At 39.3% G+C, this 23,558-nt stretch overlaps 3 protein-coding genes across 3 annotated transcripts; 2 read left to right on the plus strand and 1 right to left on the minus strand.

The window, feature by feature from the left end:
- Positions 1 to 11,887: 11,887 nt before the first annotated feature.
- LOC137748883 (RNA polymerase sigma factor sigD, chloroplastic) lies at positions 11,888 to 15,884 on the plus strand. The gene is made up of 5 exons (XM_068489075.1): positions 11,888 to 12,478; positions 13,987 to 14,217; positions 14,293 to 14,433; positions 15,197 to 15,397; positions 15,541 to 15,884. The coding sequence occupies exons 1-5, from the start codon at positions 12,026 to 12,028 to the stop codon at positions 15,817 to 15,819; spliced, it is 1,305 nt and encodes a 434-aa protein (XP_068345176.1). The 5' UTR covers positions 11,888 to 12,025; the 3' UTR covers positions 15,820 to 15,884.
- A 603-nt stretch (positions 15,885 to 16,487) lies between these two features.
- Positions 16,488 to 18,885, minus strand: LOC137748771 (uncharacterized). The gene is made up of 5 exons (XM_068488952.1): positions 18,526 to 18,885; positions 17,599 to 17,676; positions 17,311 to 17,410; positions 16,949 to 17,091; positions 16,488 to 16,799 (listed from the first exon to the last, which is right to left on the minus strand). The coding sequence occupies exons 1-5, from the start codon at positions 18,835 to 18,837 to the stop codon at positions 16,596 to 16,598; spliced, it is 837 nt and encodes a 278-aa protein (XP_068345053.1). The 5' UTR covers positions 18,838 to 18,885; the 3' UTR covers positions 16,488 to 16,595.
- Positions 18,886 to 19,660: 775 nt separating this feature from the next.
- Positions 19,661 to 23,349, plus strand: LOC137746476 (receptor-like protein EIX1). Its single transcript, XM_068486493.1, has 2 exons — positions 19,661 to 22,787; positions 22,987 to 23,349. Exon 1 carries the CDS (start codon positions 19,716 to 19,718, stop codon positions 22,770 to 22,772), a length of 3,057 nt encoding a protein of 1,018 aa, XP_068342594.1. The 5' UTR covers positions 19,661 to 19,715; the 3' UTR covers positions 22,773 to 22,787; positions 22,987 to 23,349.
- Positions 23,350 to 23,558: the final 209 nt, after the last annotated feature.

Below are 23,558 nucleotides of genomic sequence, written 5' to 3' on the forward strand. Positions count from 1 at the left end.
CCTATACCTTCATGTTCCTCTAGGACATGTCACTCCTTCCTTAGATTGGCAACTGGCCTGGGTCGTGGGAGGGGATCGAGTCTTTCAGAAACCCTTGGGTCATTGATCTTTGAGCTTATGTGGATGGGATTCTCTCGACGTTGATTTAGGAAGTCTCGACAGTCGCGATAAACGGCTTTCAATCCTTCCACTCTTTCGGCAAGGAGATGTCTTCCTCTACTTCTCCTACTTCGGGTCGAAGCAGTTGGGTTGAGATAAGTCTCATGTTGATGGACATTTCGATGGGTATCTCGCTCCTGATCAGGAATACCCATGTCGAAGGTAAGTGACCCTCCGTGTTGGGGGGAACCCAGGTAATGGTTTACTTCCACAAGGGTGATGAGCTTGTGTGTTTAAGTATACCTAACCTTATGGAGCATCTTGAAGAGTTTCTCATACTGCTCTTGGAGGACCTCATTCTTCATTGCTATCTTGTTGTTCTGAGCCTCCAGCTCTTCAACTTTAGCTTGAAGAGCGAACTTCTTTCGTTCCTTCTTTCGTTGCCTCACACTAGGCGCGATGAAGGTGTCGTTTTGTGTGTTGTGGCTTCCTTTGCTCCCTATGTTAGAGAGGGGTGCCTGGTCAAAAGCGAGTCTACGAATGATGGAAACCAGCTTGACAAAACTGAAGAAAGTAGGAATAAGTGTGATTCCCACAGACGGCGCCAAATGTTGATGCACAAAATCAGATCGATCTTGTACCAACGTAAATCCGACAGTGAATCACACAAACGCATAAGAGCACAAAGATATATCGTGGTTCACCCAAGTTGGGCTATGTCAACACTGGTGTCAATTCCATTTCACTATGTAAATGTGTGGATTACAATGGACAAGCAAGAGAGCTTTCTATGTGCTACCCTCTATCCTTCCTTTTGCTATATGTCTATCATCCCCTCCTCAAGTGAGAGTGAATGATCCCTTTTATAGAATAAGGGTTTCCTTCACCTTCTACCTACATCATGGGCTGAGTCATGAGGCCCAAATACTAAGGCCCAATATATGGTACACAGGAGTCCCTCAAGTCTTCAGTCAAGAGAATCTTTTGGCTGGAGACTTCAAATCCAATCTATGTGCGGGCCGAAATGACTAGATGTCGTCCATAATCGGTACTCGACATGAAACGGTGCTCAACTTGAAGTAATACTCAGCTAGAGGTAGCACACGTTGCGAGGCTGCTCGATTAGAGGTAATGTTCACAGTAAAGCGGTTGCTCGGCTGGAGACGGTGCTCGTTGCGAGGCAACAACTTGACTCGTGGCGTTCCTCGTTGCAAGTTTGCACCCGACGTTAGCACGCGTTCATTATGAGTTTACTCTCAACATGACTCGGGTCTGCTTGTCGGGTTTGCATGTTGGATCTATGTGTTGGGTCCGTAGATCACGTTCATAAGTCATGTCTTTAAGTCGAGGCCATATGTAGGGTCTTTGAGTTGGGTCCACAAGTTGGGGTTCGAGCTCAAGGGTGCTCAAGCTCGCAGGTGTACAAGCACATATGTGTCCAAATGAGTAAGTGTCCGAGCAAGTAGGTGTCCGGTTAGACAAGAGACTACCGTTCAGACTAAATCTTTGTCACCATAAGCATATGGCTCATCAGTCTATAAGTTGGTAGGCTTCTTTAATCAGCAACAATGTTGATCAATATAGCTAGCTGCTCAATAACTTCTTACAATAAATGACAGTATAAGTATGAACGCATAATGAATAGATCAAATTGACAGAGTTTGGCAAGCAAAATATCATACTATGTGCCTACTACAAATAAATAATTTATTAAGTTGTGTGGTAAACCACATGTTGCATAAGTGACATAGTTAAAGGCAGTCACATGACACTAGGCATCATGTTAAGATTGTACAAATAAATGCCTATTTAAACGTATGTGATGTGACTAGAAGTAGTGAAATCCGAATTACGGATATGGGAAGCATTCTTAGCATAATAATCTTAACATGAATGCAAACAAATATATACACATACAAATTTGTATTGTGTACCGTACCCACCGTGTCCTAACATTCAAAGAAAAAAAAATGTGTCATGTGTCAGACTTCCCACGTAGTGGAATAGCCATGTGGAATAATCATGATAGAGTCTTATTATAATGACTAGCCTTCACGCATGCGCTCACGCGAGTGCAGAAGACATTTTTTAAATCACAGTGTGCCATGCACGACTTACACGTTTTAAATATATTTATATATGTAAATTGACAAAAGGAAAATTAAATATTTGAAGTAAATGAATAATTTTCCATCATGCTAGAATAAACTCCTCATAAACCAATTAAAGTCGTTGAATTAACATAATAAAATCGGTTTGTATAAAATTTACATTAGGAATAGAGAAAATGATATTTAATAAACAATTGATTGAATTACACTATTGTTAGCCCATTGTGAGGCTAAGCGCACTTTCTCCCCCTTAGTATAGATAATATTATTTGTTAAAAAAAATCATTTGACAATTAATTTAATTATATTATTATCCGCGTGCGAAATACTTTTTTTATAAAGAAAAAAATGATCATTTGACAACTAATTGAATCACATTATTATATGCGTGCGAGAATTTTTTTTTATAACCAGCACTATGCATCTCTTAATTAAAAATTGAGAAATAATATTTAATAAACAATCGCGTGTAAAATACATTTTTTGAATCACAGCGCTCTATTTATACATTTTAAATGTTTTTGCCATTTGTTTATTCTTTTCTTTCTTCCCTTTTATTTTTTTATTCTTTTATCTCTTCCCACTTATATTTATATTATATTTTATGATAGCCAAATTACCAAATTACCCTTACTGCATTCAATTTTGTTGACGTGAATTTTTGTGGCCGAGGGGCATTTTGGTCCAACCATGTGTGATCCCAAATTTTTGGCTGCATGTGGACTGTTGTGCACTCCCAATTATGACAAAAGTATTTAAAAATAAATTTACCAAATTACCCTTGGATTATTTTATGCATTCATATATCATGCTTTGAAATTTTTTTGGCCAAGGAGTATTTTCGTTCAATTCCTTTTGTCGAAGCCGACGACATCCAAGTTTTGTCCGCATGTTGTTACCCAAAACCACTGTTTTGCACTGTTCACCACTGTTTTGTGATGAAACATCATAACGATGTTTGTTGAAAAGGAAAAGTAAAGGTGTTTTATTTCTTTTGGCAGATGGAATTGGGTGGATACGGTTTCCCTTTGAAAACTTGCAATGTGCTTGTAATTTTGGCAGAGAAGAGAGAGATGCAGAGAGCCTAAAACAAGGAGGAGCTGCTGCTCCATTTGTTAGCTATCATTCCACTAAAGTAGTTGTAATAATTTTGAGCTATACATATATATATATGCATAACTTTGTGTGATGTGCTTAGTCATGTTTTTTGACAGTGATCATGTGATAAAATTATTAAATAATGTAAATGGTGTAGTGGATGTACATACTTTACCCCGTTTTATGATAATGATTACTGTGATATCACATATATAGCAATAATAATATTATTAGGCAATGAGTTGTTATGTTAATGGGGCATAAATGATAATAATAAAGTAATAAAATAACAAAAGAAAAAGATCTCATCTCCTCTTTGTCGTGGGGTTTCTCCGTAACGCATCTTCCAGATTATTCACCACAGCCTGATAGCAAGTCACAGTCTGAAAGCATCTTCGCTCTTGGCTAAAATCTGGCAACCCAATAGTGTGGTGAAGAATCCTGTTCGTCACGTAATCGTTCGTCCCTCCAACTGGCGTTGAGTTCGTTGCAGCAGTTGATGTTGGTGAACCTGAGCTCGGCGATAAGGTGGTCGAGCAGAGTCAAGTTAAAGTCACCGGGGACAGTGAACAAGTCGGTGACGTCGATTTGGACGAGTCGGCTCGTGAGGTGGCAACCAAGAGTGGCGTTACAGGAGTTGATCACGATAGAGGGTAGATGAGTTGGAGAAATGGGCATCATTTTCGAGAGGTCTCTTCTTCGTCCTGGAAGGAAGAGAAGACGGCGGAGGTTGTGGAAGGAGGACTTCAGTGGAGCTCAGAGGGGTTGTGAGGATTTCGGTGGCTGTGGGCTCGGCCAGCTTTGGTTCTTCCATTGGTTCCTTGGTGGTGTTTGTCTGGGGAGTTGAGCAGACTGTTGCTTTGTGATTGCAGGAAGTGAGGTGCTTGTGGTGTGTTTCCTTGGCTGCTGCCGTGACCGGGAGATGGGGCGGAAGGCATGGGTTTTGCTGTGACTGTGCAGGTGTTTGGTTCTTGGGTTTCTGCCGATTCACAGTGAAGGTTGTGAGGGTTTCACGGTGGTGTGTTGAAAAACTAAGTGTTACTTTGTCATTTCCTTACTTTCTCCTTCTTATTATTTTTTTTGGTAGGGATGATCATCTTGTCATGTAGGTCATGACTGAGTACGACGACAGACTACAAGAGGCTGAGCGGTATAAGGCAAAATTGAAAGAGAATAAACAGCTTGTGGATGATGCGAGGAAGAATAAGAAACTTTTGACTGAGGCCGTCCAGCTCAAGGACCAAACCATGGAGAGGTTGACGAGACGGAATGGTGAGAATGTAAGGCTCAAGAAACTGTTTGAGGCGACTAAGAAATAGTTGGAGGCGGCTACCCTCAAGGCATCCAAGGTCAGGGAAGAGTTCGATGGTGCCTTGGTCGAGGTTTCAGAGCTGAAGAGGAGTATCCCAACTGAGAGGGAGGCTGTCGTGCAAGAGTACTTATGTTCCCAGGCCTTTCACCATGCAATTAGACCTCACTGCACCTGGGAGGTTCACTTTGAGAAAAGGAAATGGATGGCCGTCCTTGAATGTTATGACGATGGAAGCATTATTCGAAAGTACCGTGAGGAGATAGATGAGTATCGTCAAAAGGGTGAAACCTTCGTCCTCACAGTCGATCCTAGTAGTGAAGAGGAGTCTGACGATGAGGCTAGTGCTGATGAGCAAACTCAGCAGTGTGAGGATGATCTTGGAAATGCAGAAGATGGTGATGGGATGCAGAGTGATATTGTCAGGGGGTTCAACTTCTGATAAGGATGACTTGTAGTGCCTTCATTTTCTGCATGTACTCTGGATGTACTAGTTTGTTGTTTGTATGGTATGTGCCATGTACTCTGGATGTACTAGTTTGTTGTTTGTATGGCATGTGCCATGTTATAAGCCTGAGAGCTTTTTGTTTATGGATGTTTACAACTTTGCGCTGTATAATCTGATGTTAATTGCCAAGTGTTTGCACTATCATTGATGAATGTTTGTCTATGTTTGAATAGATCCCTTGTTTGGATATAAGCCATGATTTGGGTATGATTAAACGAATATCTTGTTGAAGTTATTCAAAAAGACTATACAAATAAACGAACAGCTTCACAGTATATTCGTTCAATCATACCCAAATCATGGCTTATATCCAAATAAGGGATTTATTCAAACATAGCCAAACATTCATCAATGATAATGCAAACACTTGGCAATTAACATCAAATTATACGACGCAAAGTCATAAACATCCATAAACAAAAAGCTCTCAGGCTTAAAACATGGCACATGCCATACAAACAACAATACAAACAACAAACTAGTATATCCAGTGTACATGGCACATACCATACAAAAAACAAACTAGTACATCCAGAGTACATGCAAAAAATGAAGGCAATACTTGTCATCCTCATTAGAGGTTGAACCCCTGACAATATCAGTCTGCGTCCCACCACAATCTTCTGCATCTCCAAGATCATCCTCACCCAATTGAGTTTGCTCATCAACACTAGCCTCATCATCAGACTCCTCTTCACTACTAGGATCAACTACGAGGACGAAGGTTTCACCTTTTGATGATACTCATCTATCTCCTTACAGTACTTTCGAATAATGCTTCCATCGTCATAACGTTCAAGGACGTCCATCCATTTCCTTTTCTCAAAGTGAACATCTCAGGTGCAGTAAGGTCTAATGGCATGGTGAAAGGCCTAGGAACCTAAGTACTCCTGCACGACAGCCTCCCTCTCAGAGGCCAATCACAGCGCGACATATGTCAAAATCAAAATAAAGTTAGAAACTCTCTTCTATAAAATGAGACCATTCTCCCACAATAACTCCTAATGTCATTTGTACTAAATCATTCACTAGAACTCACTAAGGGAGAGCTTTAACCTATGTATTTGTGTAAACCCTTCACAATTAATGAGAACTCCTGTGCTCCGTGGACGTAGCCAATCTGGGTGAACCAGGTACATCTTGTGTTTGCTTCCCTGTCTCTGTCCATTTGTATACTTATCCACACTAGTGACCGGAGTAATCTAGTGAATGTTGCAAACTTGACACTTTATGTTGTACCAAAGTCCTCGCTGATTTTGTGCATCAACAAGTTGTGTATGTGCTTATGCTACCAACAACTATATTTCCATGTGAACTATGTAAATAAATTTTGATATGAACCATGTATATGTAATTGTCCAACGGTTTTTTCTTGTATATACACATAGATTTGGTTATCTTAGGTTGGGTCAACTTCATCAGCATGTTACTTAAAAGCAAGGATTTTAGTTGGCTTTTTCAAATTACTAATGGTGGAATTCCAATGCCTTAGCCAAGTGTATCGAAATTATGTGTTTCATTTGCTCAGCCCTTTGCAATTTTGCATAGTGATAAAATTTCAAAACCAATTCCAGTTTGTCATTGCTCAAACAGATTAGAATTTTAGAACCAATCCCAATGAAAAATAAGCAGCTAACATAAATAGCAATAAGTGAATAAATGAAGAGGCGCAATTGTGATTTGCCCTGAGTCTTCAATATGAGAAATAGAGTTAAAGAGCAGTAAATAGCAGATTGCCCAAACTTTTATGCATGGCTAAAATATGTTATTTCTAAAATGGTCTCTCAAACTTGTGTGCATGGTTAAAAGTAATGAATTTGGTCTGCAAGGATGTTTGAAATTTACGTTTTGCATTTTGGTTTCAGAAAAATGAGAGAGAACTATAAAAATTAAAAATTAAAAATTAAAAATTAAAAAAAATTAAAAAAAAGGAAAAAGAAAATTTGGAAATCTAATCTGTGCATGCAGAAAAAACCCAACAGCCTAAAAAGATGAGTATATGTAGTAGCAATCGTGTAAGAGTAACAATACTGGAAAAATTAAAACACTTTTGTAAGATCTAATAAAAATTGAAGTAAAAGAAATGATCTGAGATGTTTGAGACATATATACCATGTGTGTTCTAAGTTTGATGTGCAATGTAAAGGTGCCAATGGCTAATGAGTAAAGGCTGATGACATTGATCATTTCTGGGAGAAAATGGGAAGAAGGATTTGCAAGAGAGTGAGAGAGTGGAGACTATGTTGCATATATAGGATGGTAATTGATAAAGGCAAGAGTGGATCACAAGATGAGATTGACTTACAATGGCTGACATATTTGTTATTAGGATGGTCCTTGTATTTCACTATGAAATGCTTCTTATATAAAACTGACTGAAAAATTTATACAAATATAATTACAAAAATTAAATCATAGTAAAAAAAAGGATCGATTTGGAGAGAGAGAGAGAGAGAGAGAGAGAGAGAGAGAGATACAACGTTGATCATACATGAAAACGATGAAGGCACTTGTAGGCTTCTTAGGATTATTTGGATCCTTTGCAGCCTTCTTGCTCGTGCCAGTGCTTTTGCTCCTTAACCTATCAAAATTCAAAATTCAAAAAAAAAAAAAAAAAAAAAAAAAAAAAACACAAACAAACCACTACTAATATCCTGCTCACCCTATCTAGATTCCATGATTCCAAATAAACCAAAAGGGAAAAACAAACACAAAAAGAATAAGGAAAAATAAAACCTAGGTAAAATTTCACAAACAAATTAGCAACAATTTTCCATTAAGAAAAGAAGCGATAACAATTGTCCCTCAAAGTATAAAAAAAGAATGCCCACAATTTTGTTTGGCAAATACTCCAGCTTTGTATCTTCCTAACATATGATCTATTCTTTTCCTTTAAGAAATATTGTTGTCTCGATGCTCATTTGTCACATCCCGGCCCGGGACGGATCACTTCCCGGGCCCGCTCCACCACCGTAGCACGATATTGTCCGCTTTGGGCTTACCATTCCCTCACGCTAACGGTCAAAGGTTAAGGAACTTGACTTCGCCGTTGAGGTAAGCAAGGAGGTTACTGATAGAACAATCATCGAAGATTCATTCTACTGATTCACACGAGTTTCTTCAGTGGTAATGAGCCTGAGAACATTGATTTGCTCCCGCCAACTACCACTTACTAATCGTCGTCACCACTAGCGCTTACTTGCTTTCTCAAACACGCACTTCGAATATTTCAAGTAGTTGCCACTGCAATATGACTCTGCCCGCCATTCCTAGGGAACGTATGTCGTAGAGTGATGTCATCGTTTCAGGGTTCTAGTTGATCTCAACCAACTCGTACCGTCAAGATTTTTCTATTTCCCCAGATTTCGATGTAGAGCCGACTCTACCCGTAATTCCTAGGGGACTCATGTCGCAAAGTGGCATCGCCATTTTGTATCTACAGCTGGTCTCGACCAGACTTCCTCAAACTAAGATTTCTAGAACACGTCGCTTCCAAGTAACACTAATTGTGCCCGCCATTCCCTGAGAATGCACGTCGTCGAGTACAAAACTGCTTTATATCTTCCAAATTCAACTCACTTAGGGTTTTTCCGTTTCCCAATGCTCCTAGGTAAAACCTATTATGTCCGAAATTCCCAGGGAATGCACGATGTAGAGTATCGATCCGATGTTGAAAGTCATCAAACAATCCACTTCATCACTACTGAGGCACAATCCCGACACGAATTCTTGTATTTCAACCAGAAGGTGAAAATTCAAACAGAGAAAGGTTCGAACAACTACGCCGAATGACACCAAATTCGGAAGTCGTGACATCCAAATGATGTCATGACAAACACACTACTACAGTAACAGAAAGTCCTAAGTATACTCTGAACAAAACCACGCTCTTATACCAATCTGACACACCCCGACCCCGATATTCCCCGAATACCAGGACAGGCACGTGCTGGCCGACACCCGAGGGTGACGAAAGCCATTTATTGAGTGTAAATACTGAAAACAAAGGATAAATAAGGCTTATAAATATAAAAGAATAATTAATATGCAAATAAGGACCGTGTTCAGAGCACACCACTAATCTAGAACACTAGAAGAAAATAATATAAAATTGAATGAAACAAAGGAGTGGGTCCTACACCGAGAGGACTCGAAGATGCCGATGCGGAAGTGCCTGGACGTCGGGATTGTATGCCTCGATTCTAAGTCCTGAAGGGGGCGCAAAACAAACATGAGTGGACCAAATTGATATATATATATATATATATATATATAATAAAACAGTTATCAACATACTAACCCCCAGGTTTTATGAAAACACAAATATAATGATAAACATAGGTTTTCCGAAACCTAGCATGTCATGCAATGTCTCAAATCATAATTCGCATAAATAATAAACACTAGTGAATGTCCGATACAACTCTCCAGGCCCTATGCCGGCTCCCCGTCTCTGAGCAGACAGTCAGAGGAAAATACACTTCAGGCCCCATGCCGGCTCCCCGTCTCTGAGCAGACAGTCAGAGGAAAACACACTCCAGGCCCTATGCCAACACCAAACGTTACCCGGGACGGACCGGATCTATCCCTACGTCCCGTAGCGGAAATGACCACTAGGTAAGTACCAAACCAGTGAACATACATATATTGAAAATCAACTTCATAGTATAAAGTCATCCATCATCTATACTATAAAGAGGTGTTTAAAACATGTTCTCAATATCATATCGTCATCCATCAGATATTCTATAAGAACATGGGTATAGGAAAAATAGTAATAATTCAAACTAGCCTCACTAAGCATGTTATCTCGTAAGACGTTTCATAAAACATAATCATCAAATCATGCTTTTCATGTATGCATTTATACTATCAAAATATGCATTTTTAGAAGGGGTCCACTCACAGTACTTCGCTGTCAAAAGCCACACCATCTAGCGAAAAAGGAAACGCCACAGATAATAGCCCATAAGCACATAAATGGTACATTTAGTCAAACTCTACTCAAACAACTGAATTTGGGAAAACGGACATCGGAAACGGGTTCAGGACGTCGAAATTAGCCTAGGAATGGTCCCGCACGAAAACCCAAAAAGTCAACGGTCAAAGTCAAAGTCAACGATGACCATTGACCGGGTCAACAATCAGACCGGGTCCGGGTCAGCAGGTCAAACGGGTCTGGGCTTGGATCCGGATTGGGTTAAAGGGTTTGGACTTGGGTTTGGGCCTAAAGGGTTTTAGGGTTAACGGGCCGGAGGCCCTAAAAGAAACGGCCCAAGGCCTTTAAAACAAAAATAAAAATAAAAATGTTGGGTTGGGCTGCCCAGGGTTTTGGGCTTGCAGGAAAGGCCCAAAGGCCTTGGGTGTTCGCTGGATTCCAAGGAAGGAGAAGGCCGGAAAACAGCCTGGAAGCCATGGGTGTCCGCCGGAAACTGGGTAAGATTCAAATGAGTATAACTTCTTCAATAATCAATGAAATTGGGTGAAAAAAAGAAAAGAAAAGTTGTAGTACTCAGCGAAACGAAGAGATTGATACCTTGCACGCCAGCCAACTAGTCGTGGTTTGGCTGGAAATTGCCTCGAAAGGGGCGGTGCTCGCCGGAAAATTGGGAAATGTCTCCGAGGTGGTTTCTTCGTGATTTGACGTCCAAAACACAACCACGGGGTTAGAAAAAAGCTATAGGTGTGGGCATGGGTGTGTGTGTGTGTTCTGCTCAAAGGGAGGGAGAGGAAGACAAAGAGAAAGAAAGAGAGAAGAGAGACTTTTAGAAGAAACAAAAGAAAGGAAACAGGAAAGGGAACCGGGAAACAAAACAGGGGGTGGGCCCCTTGGGCTCACCAATTAAGGCTCAAAAACAATTTAAAAATAGAAAGTATCCCCCAAACTTAGTGAAAATACAAAAATACCCATTTTCTTACGTAAATCCCGGGACAGGTTGTTACATCAAAACCCGAAGAAAATTCTACTATTGGTTGGTTTTTCACCAAGAAACTTCTATTGGTTCGTTGGTAGCTTGTGAGAAAAAGAACACAAGGTTTCAGAGTGAGAGAAACCGAGAGCGACAGAAGGCGAGTTCAAGAGAGAAGTGGAAAAGTCTAGAGGTTGTACACAAAGCAGACTTCTCGACGATGATAGACGCCTGGCTAGCATTGACAAACACGTAATTTCACCATACCAAGAGAAAAAAAAAAAAAAAAAAAAGAACAGAGTGGCTGAGAATATTTCCGCCATTTCACTGTTTATTAACAATGAAAAACAGTACTGAGAAACTGAGTTTTAGTATATGTATAATATGTGCTAGGCCTTTTCTTTTGAAAAAAAAAAATATATATATATATATATATATATATATCGGCTGACATTTCGATCTTTCCTAACCATCATTGCGTGATTTATCAACGCTAACGATTGAACCAAACGTGTCGAATAAAATATAGTTCAAAATTCGCCATCAACCACCACGCGTGGTAAGCCTACTATTACTCTAAAATAGAGTAAAAGGAAAACTAACGAAAAAGACTTGAAAACTTTGAGTTTTAATGAAAATGATAAAAATAAAGGGTAAAATGAATAGTATCAAGATTAGCTCTTTAGTATAAAAATATAATTTTTCGTTAAGATAAACAGTATCTAGAACTTTTCGTTAAAGTTTCTAAAAGAAAATCAAATAACATAAATAAACATAAATACAGAAAAAAAATAAAAGTTGGACATAATTTGAAACCGATGATCGAGATTGAATTCAATGATATCCACAGATAGCAAAAATTTAGCACCGGACGGACTCCTCTATCCTCTCTTGTCTGTCCGTTGGACTCACATGGCAAAACACACAAATATCTCTCCAGAAAGAAAAATCCACTGCTCACACTTCACTCCTTGTACTCTCTGTAATCTGTATGGCCATCACCAGCAGCATATGTTCATCACCAAACCAATCTCCAACTCTCCCAACACTTCCCCTCAAAACCCACCACCCTCTCCAACTGCACTTCCCTCCACTCTCTTCCTCTTCCTCCTCCAAATTTGGCGCCAGTTTGGTCTCCAATGACGCATTGGTAGTTGCAGATGCGGCCGAGGCGCTGGCGCTGGCCCGGGCTGCTGTAGAGGCCGCCAGAGATGCTGCAGCGGCGAGGGATGAGATTGTGAAGGCTTGGAGTTGTAGGGAGAGTGGGAATGGGAGTGGTGGGTTGGTGATGAGGAGGAAGAGGAGGAGGCAAAGGAGGAGAGGGTTGGAGGGTTTGGATGAGGAGAGGGAGAGGGGCGTTGGAGATGGAAAGTTGTCGTTTGGGTTAGTGAGATGTGGGCATCTGAGCTCAAAAGAAGAAGCAGAATGCTGTCTAAGTCTCAAGGTACTATAATTCTCCTTGATTCTTTGTATAGCAAATTTGTACTAGTATTCCGAGAATGGTTAGTTTTATACAAAAAAACGTTCATGCTCTGTTTCGATATGGGATTTGAAAGTTTGGTATTGCTGTGCTTTGAAAAAAAGCTACTTCTGCTGTGCTGTGAAATAAGCAGCTGTGAAATAAAGTAGCAGAGTGTTTGGTAAACTTTTTTGTAAAAGTGCTTTTGAAAAAAAAAAGCAGTATTATAGTATTTGGTAAACTTTTATATAAAACAGATGTGAAAAAAAGCCGGTTTTTCAAAGCTGGGTTTTGCAGCTTCTTGTTTTTGGCTTTTTTTCACCCAAAACTGTGAAAAAAAGCTGAAGCTGAATGTTTACCAAACACAAAAACAGCTCCCAGCTTTTTTTGATACCAGCTTTTTTCAGAATCACCTCAGTACCAAACCAGGCTTAAGTGGTATAGACTAAATTAGTTAAAAATGCACCGCAAAAAGATTTGGTGGATGATTTTGAAATGAGTAAATACAATGTGTTAAGGGGATTTGCAAATGGCTACTTGAATGGAGTCGTCATTTGTGAATCCTTGTTTGCGCATTTCAAATCCCTTCATCTAGTGTTTTGCGATTCGTTTGTAACTAATTTACCTCAAATGTTTGGTACTTGGAAATTCCTCATTCAAATATAGCTTACAACGCGCCCAATTAAAGAAAAAGCCCATGTGTCAGCCAGCTGCCATGTTCTAACTGATTCTTACAGCACGAGCTTCCGTTAGGGTCTCTCTTGTTGAAAAGTAGGGTGTTTTTTGAAGTATTGGACTTGAAGTGTTTTTCTCTAAGGTGTAAAGTAGTTATGTGCTTATATGTGAAAAGCCTAACTGCCATTTACTCTGTCGTATAAATAACTGATGGGTGTTCTTCTACTTCTCAATTTAGATTGCATATTGCGCATCATTATTTGTTCCGATTTGAGTTTGGAGAATGATTGGTTGGTTTCAATATTGGAGTTCATCAATTCTTTCCAAGTTCAAGAGCATTATTTAAGAAATGGAGTTTTGCTATGGGTTACATTTTGTAAATTCGTTTACTTGCTCGCCTTTCTTGCATCTCATCTTTGTATTATAAGAAATTCTCACCTCGAGGCATTCGTAGAACTGAACATATACTTTTTAATGTTAGATGACACTATAATGTTTCTTAAACTGTGCAGTTTGATGTTGTACATGATGATCACTACAGTTAGCAACATTCTCACTTCTAGTTTTAATTTTCTTCCTATCCACTGCTCCTTGTAAATGATGCAACTAACATGATTCAATTGGTGGCCGTTGCATAAACCTTATAAAAAGTTTTAAGTTTCTGCTAATCTTTATACTTCGGTTCACATGATTTTCCTTTCGTTTTCAAATGCAATTACTAGGAACAGCTTTAGTTGGAACCGTGTTTTGTTTTAGAACAGTTCTCAAATTACTTCTTGCAGAGTTTTCTAATCTGTGTATGGCCTTTAATGGCACAGGAGGGAGCAAGACTAGAATCACGAAGATTAAGAGTCGTAGAAGCTGAAGAGCAGGAGCCGACCTCAAAGCAGTTAGCCAAGGCAATGGGAATGAAGACGAGAAGTATAGATAAGGTGCTTTGTAAGAAAAGAGAGTCACAAGAAAGAATCATCAGGAGCTACCGGGGACTCATTGTCTCTGTTGCCAGCAGTTATCAAGGCAAAGGATTAAGCTTTCAAGACCTCATTCAGGTTCCTACACCTTTTTTACTCCTGTCCAACACTTTCCGTAAGTTGCTCCATGAAACTAAGTATCTATTTATGCAGGAAGGGAGCATTGGGCTACTTCGAGGGGCAGAGAAGTTTGATCATGAGCGAGGATGTAAGTTATCAACGTACGTCTACTGGTGGATCAGGCAAGCTATTATCAGAGCCCTAGACAAGAAGTCTAGAATAATCAGATTACCAGTGAGAAGCTAACCTAATTAACCATTGTTCTTAAACAGTTGGATTTAGTTCTTTTTGTTAGACACTGCTTCCGCTTTTTGACTGAGGTTGCCTAATCACTGAGCTACAGATTTTATGTTAGTGACGTAATTAATTAGTTATTTCTATGGGTCTCGGATTAGTGTTTGTTGGTTTTCTGATGCAAAGAGGAAGTTCGGGAATTCAAGTTTTGCACCACATTCACGACTAGGTTCAATGTCTCTTAATTGGAAATGGGGACTACTTCTTGAACGAAAACAGCACATTTCCTGTGTTGCATTTCAATGGAAAGTTCTAATGCTGGGGTAGGGTATAGTAAACCAGGTTATCTTGTCAGCCCAAAGTTTTCTCGAGAATTTGCGCCTTTGCTTCTAGCTTACTGTATATATCAGTTGGTGTGTCAAAACCATGGTACGTCTGAGAAGAAAAAATATTGATTGTTAAAGCAAATTTTATCAGCCGTGACTATAATTGTTAGCGTAATTTGTTTGAAATTTTTCCATCAAGATTTTTCTACTGTCAAAGATGAATTTTATTGAATATAGATGATGAGGTTAGCTTTCAGCTGGAGATGCTCTTTTGGCGTATAGATGGTGTTAAAACTTGTTTGAGATGATTTAGATAGTACATTTTTATCAAAATGAGTTCCTTTCCTTGCACATATTTTATACTACTCTTGAAAGATAACCTGGTAGAATTGCATTGATTGAAAGATTACAGAAGTATGGTTAGTTTATTTCTGCAGGTAAACGTGTGTGGTATGATGGCAAAAATCACAAAAGCTAAAAATACCTTCAACCAAAGAATACAGCGACTGCCTACATATGATGAAATTGCTCAAGAGGTCAATGTGCATGCTGCAACAGTAAAGCTTGTTTGCGAGAGGAGCAGACCGCCAATTTCATTGGATCAAGTGGTAACTGTTCGGGGTTGCTTGTCACTGCAGGTCTGTTTCTTGAATCTTATTTCCACTTTGGTGAATGTTTGCTTTGATGTCTATGCTCCATTAGCAGCTCAAACGATTGTGGAAAGTGTATCAGTTATGCTTCATTAGTTGATCTTAATTTATTAGTTTGCATTCTGCTGCAGGAGATCATGCAAGGGCCAGAGGAGATGATGCCAGAAAAGATGCTTACAAAACAGCTAATGAAGCAAGAGGTCGAGAAGCTTCTCAAGACGCTGAGCGATAGAGAAGCATATGTGTTGAGATTACACTTTGGGCTACACAGAGAGACCCCGAAGTCCTTTGAGGAGATAGGAAGACTGTTAAAGCTTTCGAGGGAGAGGGTTCGACAGATTAATGGCATTGCCTTATCAAAGTTAAAGCAGACTAGTACATTCAACAATCTAAAATTGTATATTGTATAGTTTTTTCGATGAACAAAATATTAAGATGGAGAAAGGTAAATAGCACAACGAGAAAAGAAGCGGTTGTATTTTTTGTTGCATCAGTAATTCTTTTCATAAACTCCCAGCGCGGTAACAATTCCACCAGATGTTGGTGTTACAAGCAACATCTAGCTATAAACTTTGAATATTTTTTGTTTTTTGAAGCAAAACCAAAACAGCCTTCTAGCTGGCTCACACGAGACACCCTCGTGTGTAAGGCCAGTTGAAAATCATGACTACATGCGTCGTTGGATATAGGAGAAGGTAAGAAGCAAGTGATGCTTTGCGAGCTGCCAGAGTTCATTTGCACTTTTGCAGTTTCGTAGTTTATCCATGGAACATATGCTCAACTTGGTATGGCATATTGTTGCAGAACCATCGCGGAGTCAAATGTTCGAAGTTACGAGTGAAGTTATACATTTGTACCGCACCAGATAAGTTATCGTCTAACACTGGAGAATATCTACTTAAATTCCACCAAGACATTTTGAGATAAATGGTTTAATTTTGGACAAATTGGTGGAACGTGAGTCTACCTTGCTGTTTTTCATGCTTAAAGATAACGGTAAGAACTAGGAAGTGTTATCTGATCTTCATAAGTTGCTTGCATCTAATGTGGAGTGTCAGGTGAGTAATAGCAGTCGAGATCAAAATAGCAGAACTTTGATTTCAATTTGGAAGACGTATATTCACTTGAAGCTGTAAGCTAAACGTTACGTTAAACCCTATACATAATGTGTTTGAAAGCCTTATCCTTACTTGTGTAGATTATGAAGGACGTACAGAGAAGCAGAAGACAGGAAAATACAGACAGAATAGCTCAATAGATCCAAACCGGTGGTTATCTGCACCATCTTGCTCCGCTCAAACATCTTTACCAGAAGAATCATGACAATTACGTGCCCCACTTTCGTCTTCAGTTCATCGAGTGAGCTAATTTTCATCCATTTAGGTCTCTCCTGAAAAACCAGCATCTAGTTAACTTGGCAGTGTTCAAAAAATAAAATAAGACAGATTAGTTCTGATGTAATAAGACTGTGTTAGCATCTCTTAATAATTTAATACCTCGGTGCAGGTTTAAGCCAATGCATACGGGAAGTAAAATTACCTTCATAGCAAACATCCCGAACAAAGAAGATCCCTTTAGAGCGCGATCATCAATGGAAGGTACATCATTAGGGACATTACTGATAAATAATCCGTAAAGTCCCATGCCAAATATTAACATGACAGTCCCAGCAAGGTAAACATCTGCATCATACGTCATTGCATCAACATACAGACTATAATAACAAAAATAAACATAGAAATATGGACATCATACGATGAGTTTTACCCTGTTAAGAAAGGAGTGACTTCTGCTGCTTACACAGAAGTCACGACATTTGACATGTATTTTGTAAGCATTTGAAAGCATATTCAAGAAACAGAACATAGAGCAATTCTAGAAAGAGGATTCTGAAATTATACCAATAGCTTCAACAAGTCGGAGAACCATACGTCCAGTGTGATTCCCTTTGACACAACTAGTCCAATAAACTTTATACGCATCCATTATATAAACACAACCCTGCAGATTCGAATGTAGTATGAGTATGTACGGATACAGTCATATATTATGTGCAGCACAGAGATTATAGTTGAAATCGCAATCAGAGCCTGAATTTATATTTTCATGGTCGAAGACCTCATAGAAAGAAAATATTTCTTCTCCTTAGTACTTAAGTAAGAATATAAAATATGATAGAGAGAAATTACATTGAGAAAGCACAACAGTGAACCAGCCAACGAACCTCCAACAGCAAATAGTGCCAAAAACCGGAAGTCAAATATTGTCTGTTCAACAATGGACACATAAAGAACGCTTAGAACATATTGTTATACGCAAAAAATTTCTAAACAGAAAGAAGAAACTGCACAACTTTCTTAATTATTGACAGCTGGTACCTATAACAAAAAACAGAACCGACCATGAGGTAAATGACATTTTGTTGTGTCCTAGCCATCCTTAGTTTAAGATAGGTTGTTTATACGCGCTAGACCGCTTACAGTATTTGTTAACACTCATGATGTCATTGCCATTGAATTCTTTTAAGCTTTGAAAGAGATTGCCTCCAAAGTGTTTGAACAAAACTACTACATTTGCATCAGTGGCTCTAACTTACTGATTCTTCTTATTGCTCAGCAGCAATCTGTCAATTATCAAAAAAATCACAACCAAGTCCTCCAAGCTATTCAAACCCCTCCCCTGTCATTTTAATTTTAATCGAAGTGCAAGAAATTCTTTAGAGAGTTGAACTCCAGCATTACATAAAAAACGTAACACAAGCTATGGCGGAACAAAGACACACAATAAAAAGCTACGGTCACCAAAATAAAGAAAAGGCCACATTACTAAATGGCCGTTTGATAATCATTTCGTTTTCAGTTTTCACTTGTTTTGAAAACTGAAAACGATATGGTATCAAACAGCCCTATGTTAAGAAGAGCCTCCTCTGCAACTAGAAGGGTTTTTCTTTTCTGTATTTTAAGAAGAGCCTCCTCTGCAACTAGAGGAAAATTCACTCTTTTAGTCACATCCAAATTCCAAAAGTTCCAATATTCCCATGGATCTCTGAACATTTATACCAAGTAATCATTACTAAGCAAGTGCAGTGACTGAAACACAAATTAAAATTCAGTTACCCTTTCTATGGAAGACTCAGCGGAACGGGCAAACCGAACAAAGGGGTTGCCGTTGGCAAGGGCGTAATTGAAGCCCACCGGCTCCGGGGGTCTTGACGACGCACCATTCAAGGGGTCTGGTGAAGTTTCGGAGGAGGAGGAGACTGCGGTTTGATTTGGGGCCGTTGATTTTGATTCCGGAGACGGTGGGGAGCTCAGAGAAGAAGCAGCGATGGAATGAGAGAAGCGCTTAGAGCTGTTCGACGGCCCGATGGGACGGATTGCCGCCGAGATGGAGAGGGTTGAGGTGGAGATAGAAGTGAAGAGAGCCATTATGGAGAGAGAGAGAGAGAGAGAGAGAGAGAGAGATTTTAGTTGGAGTGCTGAGAATTTTCTGTGACTTTAGTTGGCGGGTAGTAACGGTAATTTGGGAATGTAAGTGGCCTTCACGCGTGTTATGGGGTCGTGGGACTTTTGGGCTGATGCTGCATGGACGGCGGAGGGAAAACTGAAAAGTCGTCATCCGCACAACACAAAACGGGCCTTGTTGTTGGCCCGTGGTTAATTTTCACACGGAAATACTTTTTCGAACCAATTATAATTTTTTGTACAAATTTAAGTTAGGTTAGTTGGTCAAAGATAATGGGTTGTCGTCCCTTGCACCTTAGTTTAGTTGCCCTTCTTCGTAAAATAGATTAGTTTAGAATATCATTTTTCTCGAAAAATATACAGTTTTCTTATAGTTCATAATTTTCTTTTATTGAGTGTTATTTTTAACAAGCATGCATTGACTTGGTTAATTTCCAGGCAGGCCTGCATAATTTAATAGTCGGGAATGATGAGAAACTTGTTGCATCAAGCCAATACTAAGAGAAAACTGATTGGTCCAGAAAGAGTTCACCATTTTTTTTTTAATTTAAGGATAAGGACAGCGTTTAATATGTTCTAAGAATGTGATTATTATAAGGGCATACATTGATTTCTGGGGAACTGGTTTGGATTTTCCTTGCAGTTAAATTTTTTATGTTGAATTATTTTCTCTGGTCTTACCATGAACCTTCACTTTTCTTAACTCTTCTGAAGAAAGCGAAATTAGTTTTCTTTCTTCGCACGCAAGCGAAGATTATATATCAGAAACATCATCATTGTTCATGGTTCATAGTGTTTGGTTATTGAGAGTCTGAGACTTTGAGTTTACAGAATCATTCATAATGCTTCATGCACTCTTGCTGCTTCTCTTCTTCTTGATAAACCATTTTTCTTGTGGTGGTAATGCTCGTTTGATAGGTTGCCTAGAAAGCGAGAGAGAGGCTCTCATTGACTTCAAAAAGGGTCTTGAAGATCCTGAAAACCGGCTTTCATCATGGAAAGGAAGCAACTGCTGCGAATGGCGGGGGATACACTGTCATAATACAACTGGAGCTGTTCTAACAGTTGATCTCCATAACCCGCATCCGCAGGGTTCTCCAAGCAGGTACGGATTCTGGAACCTTAGTGGTGAAATTAGTCCATCGCTGAAAATGCTCGAGTCCTTGAAGCATTTAGACTTGAGCTTCAATACATTTAATGGAATTCCAATACCAGAATTTTTCGGATCCCTGAAGAATTTGCAGTATCTAAACCTGTCATATGCTGGGTTTAGTGGTAGAATTCTCCCAAATTTAGGGAACCTCTCTAGCTTGCAGTTTCTTGATGTGTCCTTTAATTTTATATCTGTTGATAACCTTGAATGGGTGACTGGTATGGTATCTATGGAGTATCTCAATATGAATGGAACTGATCTTTCAATGGTAGGACCGGACTGGATTCCAAAGCTTAATAAACTCTTCTTCTTAACTGAATTGCATATGTCGAGTTGTGGCTTATCCGGTTTTATTCCCTCTCTCACTGTAGTCAATTTCACTTCACTTTCTGTAGTCGAACTTGATATTAACAGCTTCAAGTCAGATATACCTAATTGGCTTGTCAATATCAGTAGTCTTGAAACTCTCAGTATGAGCAGCTGTGGCTTGCATGGAAGGATTCCGCTTGGTTTCGGGAAACTTTCGAGATTAAAGTCTATTGATCTTTCTGAGAATGAAAATCTAACGGCAAGTTGCTCTCAGCTTTTCAGAGCAGGATGGGAAAAGATAGAAGTTATTATTCTAGCTTCCAGTAAATTACATGGTAAACTTCCTGCTTCCATTGGCAACATGACAGCTCTCACTTATTTTGATCTTTTTAACAACAATGTGGAGGGTGGGATTCCAAGCTCTATAGGTGAACTTTGCAACCTCCAGTTTTTCCGCTTATCAGGCAATAACCTAACAGGAACTTTACCTGAAGTTCTGCGAATGCGGACCTGCAAAACTAGCAGTCCACTACCTAGCCTGCAGCACTTGGATTTGTCTATCAATCGATTGGTGGGTAAATTGCCAGAATGGTTAGGTCAGGTTGAGAATCTCATCGAGCTAAGTCTGTTCGGGAACTCCCTCTATGGTCCCATCCCTTCTACATTGGGATCATTAACGAATATTTCTGTGCTAAATCTTGGATATAATAAACTAAATGGGACTCTCCCAGATAGTTTAGGGAAACTTTCTGAGTTGTCTGTGTTGGATGTTTCTTCCAATCATTTGACAGGTGTTGTAACCGAAACACATTTTTCGCAGCTTAGTAAGTTGAAAATCTTGCTTTTGTCTTCCAACTCTTTAACATTAAACGTCAGTTCAAATTGGATCCCCCCTTTTCTAGTCCAAAAACTTGATCTAGGGTCATGCCATTTGGGTCCTTCGTTTCCTGCTTGGTTAAGATCCCAAAAGGAGGTCGACTTTCTAGATTTCTCAAATGCCAGCATTTCAGGTTCCATTCCAAACTGGTTTTGGGAAATCTCATCGAACCTCTCACTGTTAAATATCTCATTCAATCAGTTAGGAGGGCAGGTCCCAAATCCTTTTAATGCTGCTCGCTATGCAGATGTTGATTTGAGCTTCAACTTCTTTGAAGGACCGATTCCTTTTCCCATTGTTGATACCGAGTTACTAGATTTATCCAACAATGTATTTTCAGGTCATATCCCAAAGGCCATAGGGGAAACCATACCAAACATGATCATCCTCTCTCTTTCGGGAAACCAACTAACAGGTGAAATCCCTGCTTCTATAGGCGAAATTTTGCTTCTTGAAGTTATCAATTTTTCAAATAACAGATTAAATGGAAGCATTCCTCTTACCATAGCAAACTGTTCTTTTCTGAAGGTTTTAGACCTTAGCAAGAACAATCTATCTGGAAACATTCCATGCTCATTAGGTCAGCTAATTATGCTTCAACAAATGCACTTAAGCGACAACGAACTCTCTGGACAGCTCCCACAAGCCTTTCAGAATTTGTCAAGTTTGAAGACACTGGATATCGGAAACAACATGCTAACAGGAAGTATTCCACCATGGATCGGGAAAGGTTTTGAGTATTTGAGAATTTTGAGGTTAAGGTCAAATGCATTTTTCGGAGAACTTCCCATCATGCTATCAAATTTAAGTTCATTGCATGTCCTGGACCTTGCAGAAAATCAACTGAATGGAAGCATTCCAGCTAGTTTTGGAGATTTCAAAGCAATGGCGCAAGTAAAAAACACAAACCGTTATCTATTCGATGGGAAGTACCGTGAAGAAAGCTTGATTGTGAAATTAAAAGGCTCGTCTCGAAAATACACCAAGTTTCTCTTCCTTGTAATCAGCATAGACGTCTCTGGAAATCAATTGAGTGGACATATTCCCGAAGAAATAACTAATTTGGCTGGTTTGATTTCTCTGGATTTATCCAGAAACCACATAAGCGGTCACATTCTTGAAGGCATTTCAAAGTTGAACCAGTTAGAGTCACTTGATCTTTCAAGCAACAGGCTTACAGGTCCGATTCCTCAAAGTTTGTCCTTACTATCATTCCTGGGGTATCTGAATCTGTCAAACAATGACTTCACCGGTAGGATCCCATACACAGGGCAATTAACAACTTTCGATGCGCCAGCTTTTGCTGGAAATCCAGGCCTCTGTGGTGCTCCTTTTTTTGTAAGCTGCCCAGATGATGATCCGGATAAGGGAAAGACTCCGAAGGATGATGGTGATGGCAACGATTTCATCGACAAGTGGTTTTATTTGAGTGTCGGATTGGGATTTGCATCGGGTGTTCTGGTTCCTTTCTTTATTTTAGCTATCAGAAAATCTTGGAGCGATGCTTATTTTCGGTTTGCGGATCAAGTTTTAGAGAGAATATCAGAATGTCATTCCTGAGAATCAGAGGACCAGGTACGATCACTTGAGCTAAAAAAGCATTTTATATTTTGTAGTCTTATGTACTATAGTATCATCCATTACATTTTCGGTACTTAGAACTTTCAACCTTTCGGGTACCTAAATTTGTCAAACAATGAGCTTTCTGGTAAGGATCGTATATATGCAGCTCACTTGACAACTGTTAATGAATCCTCTTATGGTTGAAATCCAGGCCCTTGTGGTCCTCCTCCTGTCGCAAGCTGTCCAGGAGATCGTGACAACGAAAGGATTTTGGAGGACGATGGTGGTGACAACGACTTCATCGATAAGTGATATTATTTTAGTGTTGGACTGGCTTTGCAGCAAGCAGAAAGTCTTGGAGTGATGCATATTTCTCCTTCGTCGATAAGGTTTCAGAAAGAATGTGTCATGCTTGAGAAACAGGAGAGGAGTGCATCACAGGACCAGGCACTGTCAACTGTTGCAAATTTCTTTGTTAATGTGTGGTTTTTGTGATATTTTACTCTTTATGTACCATTTGAAGACTTTGGTGAATAATAGTGGATTGTCTATCAATATATTTTTCTTAGTATACATATTTATTTCAGAAATATACACTTTACAATTCAAACTTGCAAATCTAGACCAAGTTGATTAGAGTTGTGTGTTTTACTTTTTTAGCCCAAATTTGAACCATTTTCACGTAATTTAGATGAATTTCGTGTAAATTATTCTAACGTTTGTCCAAAAAAAGAAGAAGAGAGAACTCAATCAAGATATGAAGAATCTAACAACTTAAATAGT

Source organism: Pyrus communis, chromosome 10, assembly GCF_963583255.1.
Source record: "Pyrus communis chromosome 10, drPyrComm1.1, whole genome shotgun sequence".
In the NCBI taxonomy this organism is placed as follows: Eukaryota; Viridiplantae; Streptophyta; class Magnoliopsida; order Rosales; family Rosaceae; genus Pyrus; species Pyrus communis.

Coding starts and splice junctions, on each gene's coding strand:
- LOC137746476 (XM_068486493.1), top strand. CDS start 19,716: ATGCTTCATGCACTCTTGCTGCTTCTCTTCTTCTTGATAAACCATTTT.
- LOC137748771 (XM_068488952.1), bottom strand. CDS start 18,837: ATGGCTCTCTTCACTTCTATCTCCACCTCAACCCTCTCCATCTCGGCG. Junction 17,411..17,598: donor CACTGTTGTGCTTTCTCAAT/GTAATTTCTCTC, acceptor TCGAATCTGCAG/GGTTGTGTTTATATAATGGA. Junction 16,800..16,948: donor TCGGGATGTTTGCTATGAAG/GTAATTTTACTT, acceptor CTGGTTTTTCAG/GAGAGACCTAAATGGATGAA.
- LOC137748883 (XM_068489075.1), top strand. CDS start 12,026: ATGGCCATCACCAGCAGCATATGTTCATCACCAAACCAATCTCCAACT. Junction 14,218..14,292: donor GCTTTCAAGACCTCATTCAG/GTTCCTACACCT, acceptor CTATTTATGCAG/GAAGGGAGCATTGGGCTACT. Junction 15,398..15,540: donor GGGGTTGCTTGTCACTGCAG/GTCTGTTTCTTG, acceptor ATTCTGCTGCAG/GAGATCATGCAAGGGCCAGA.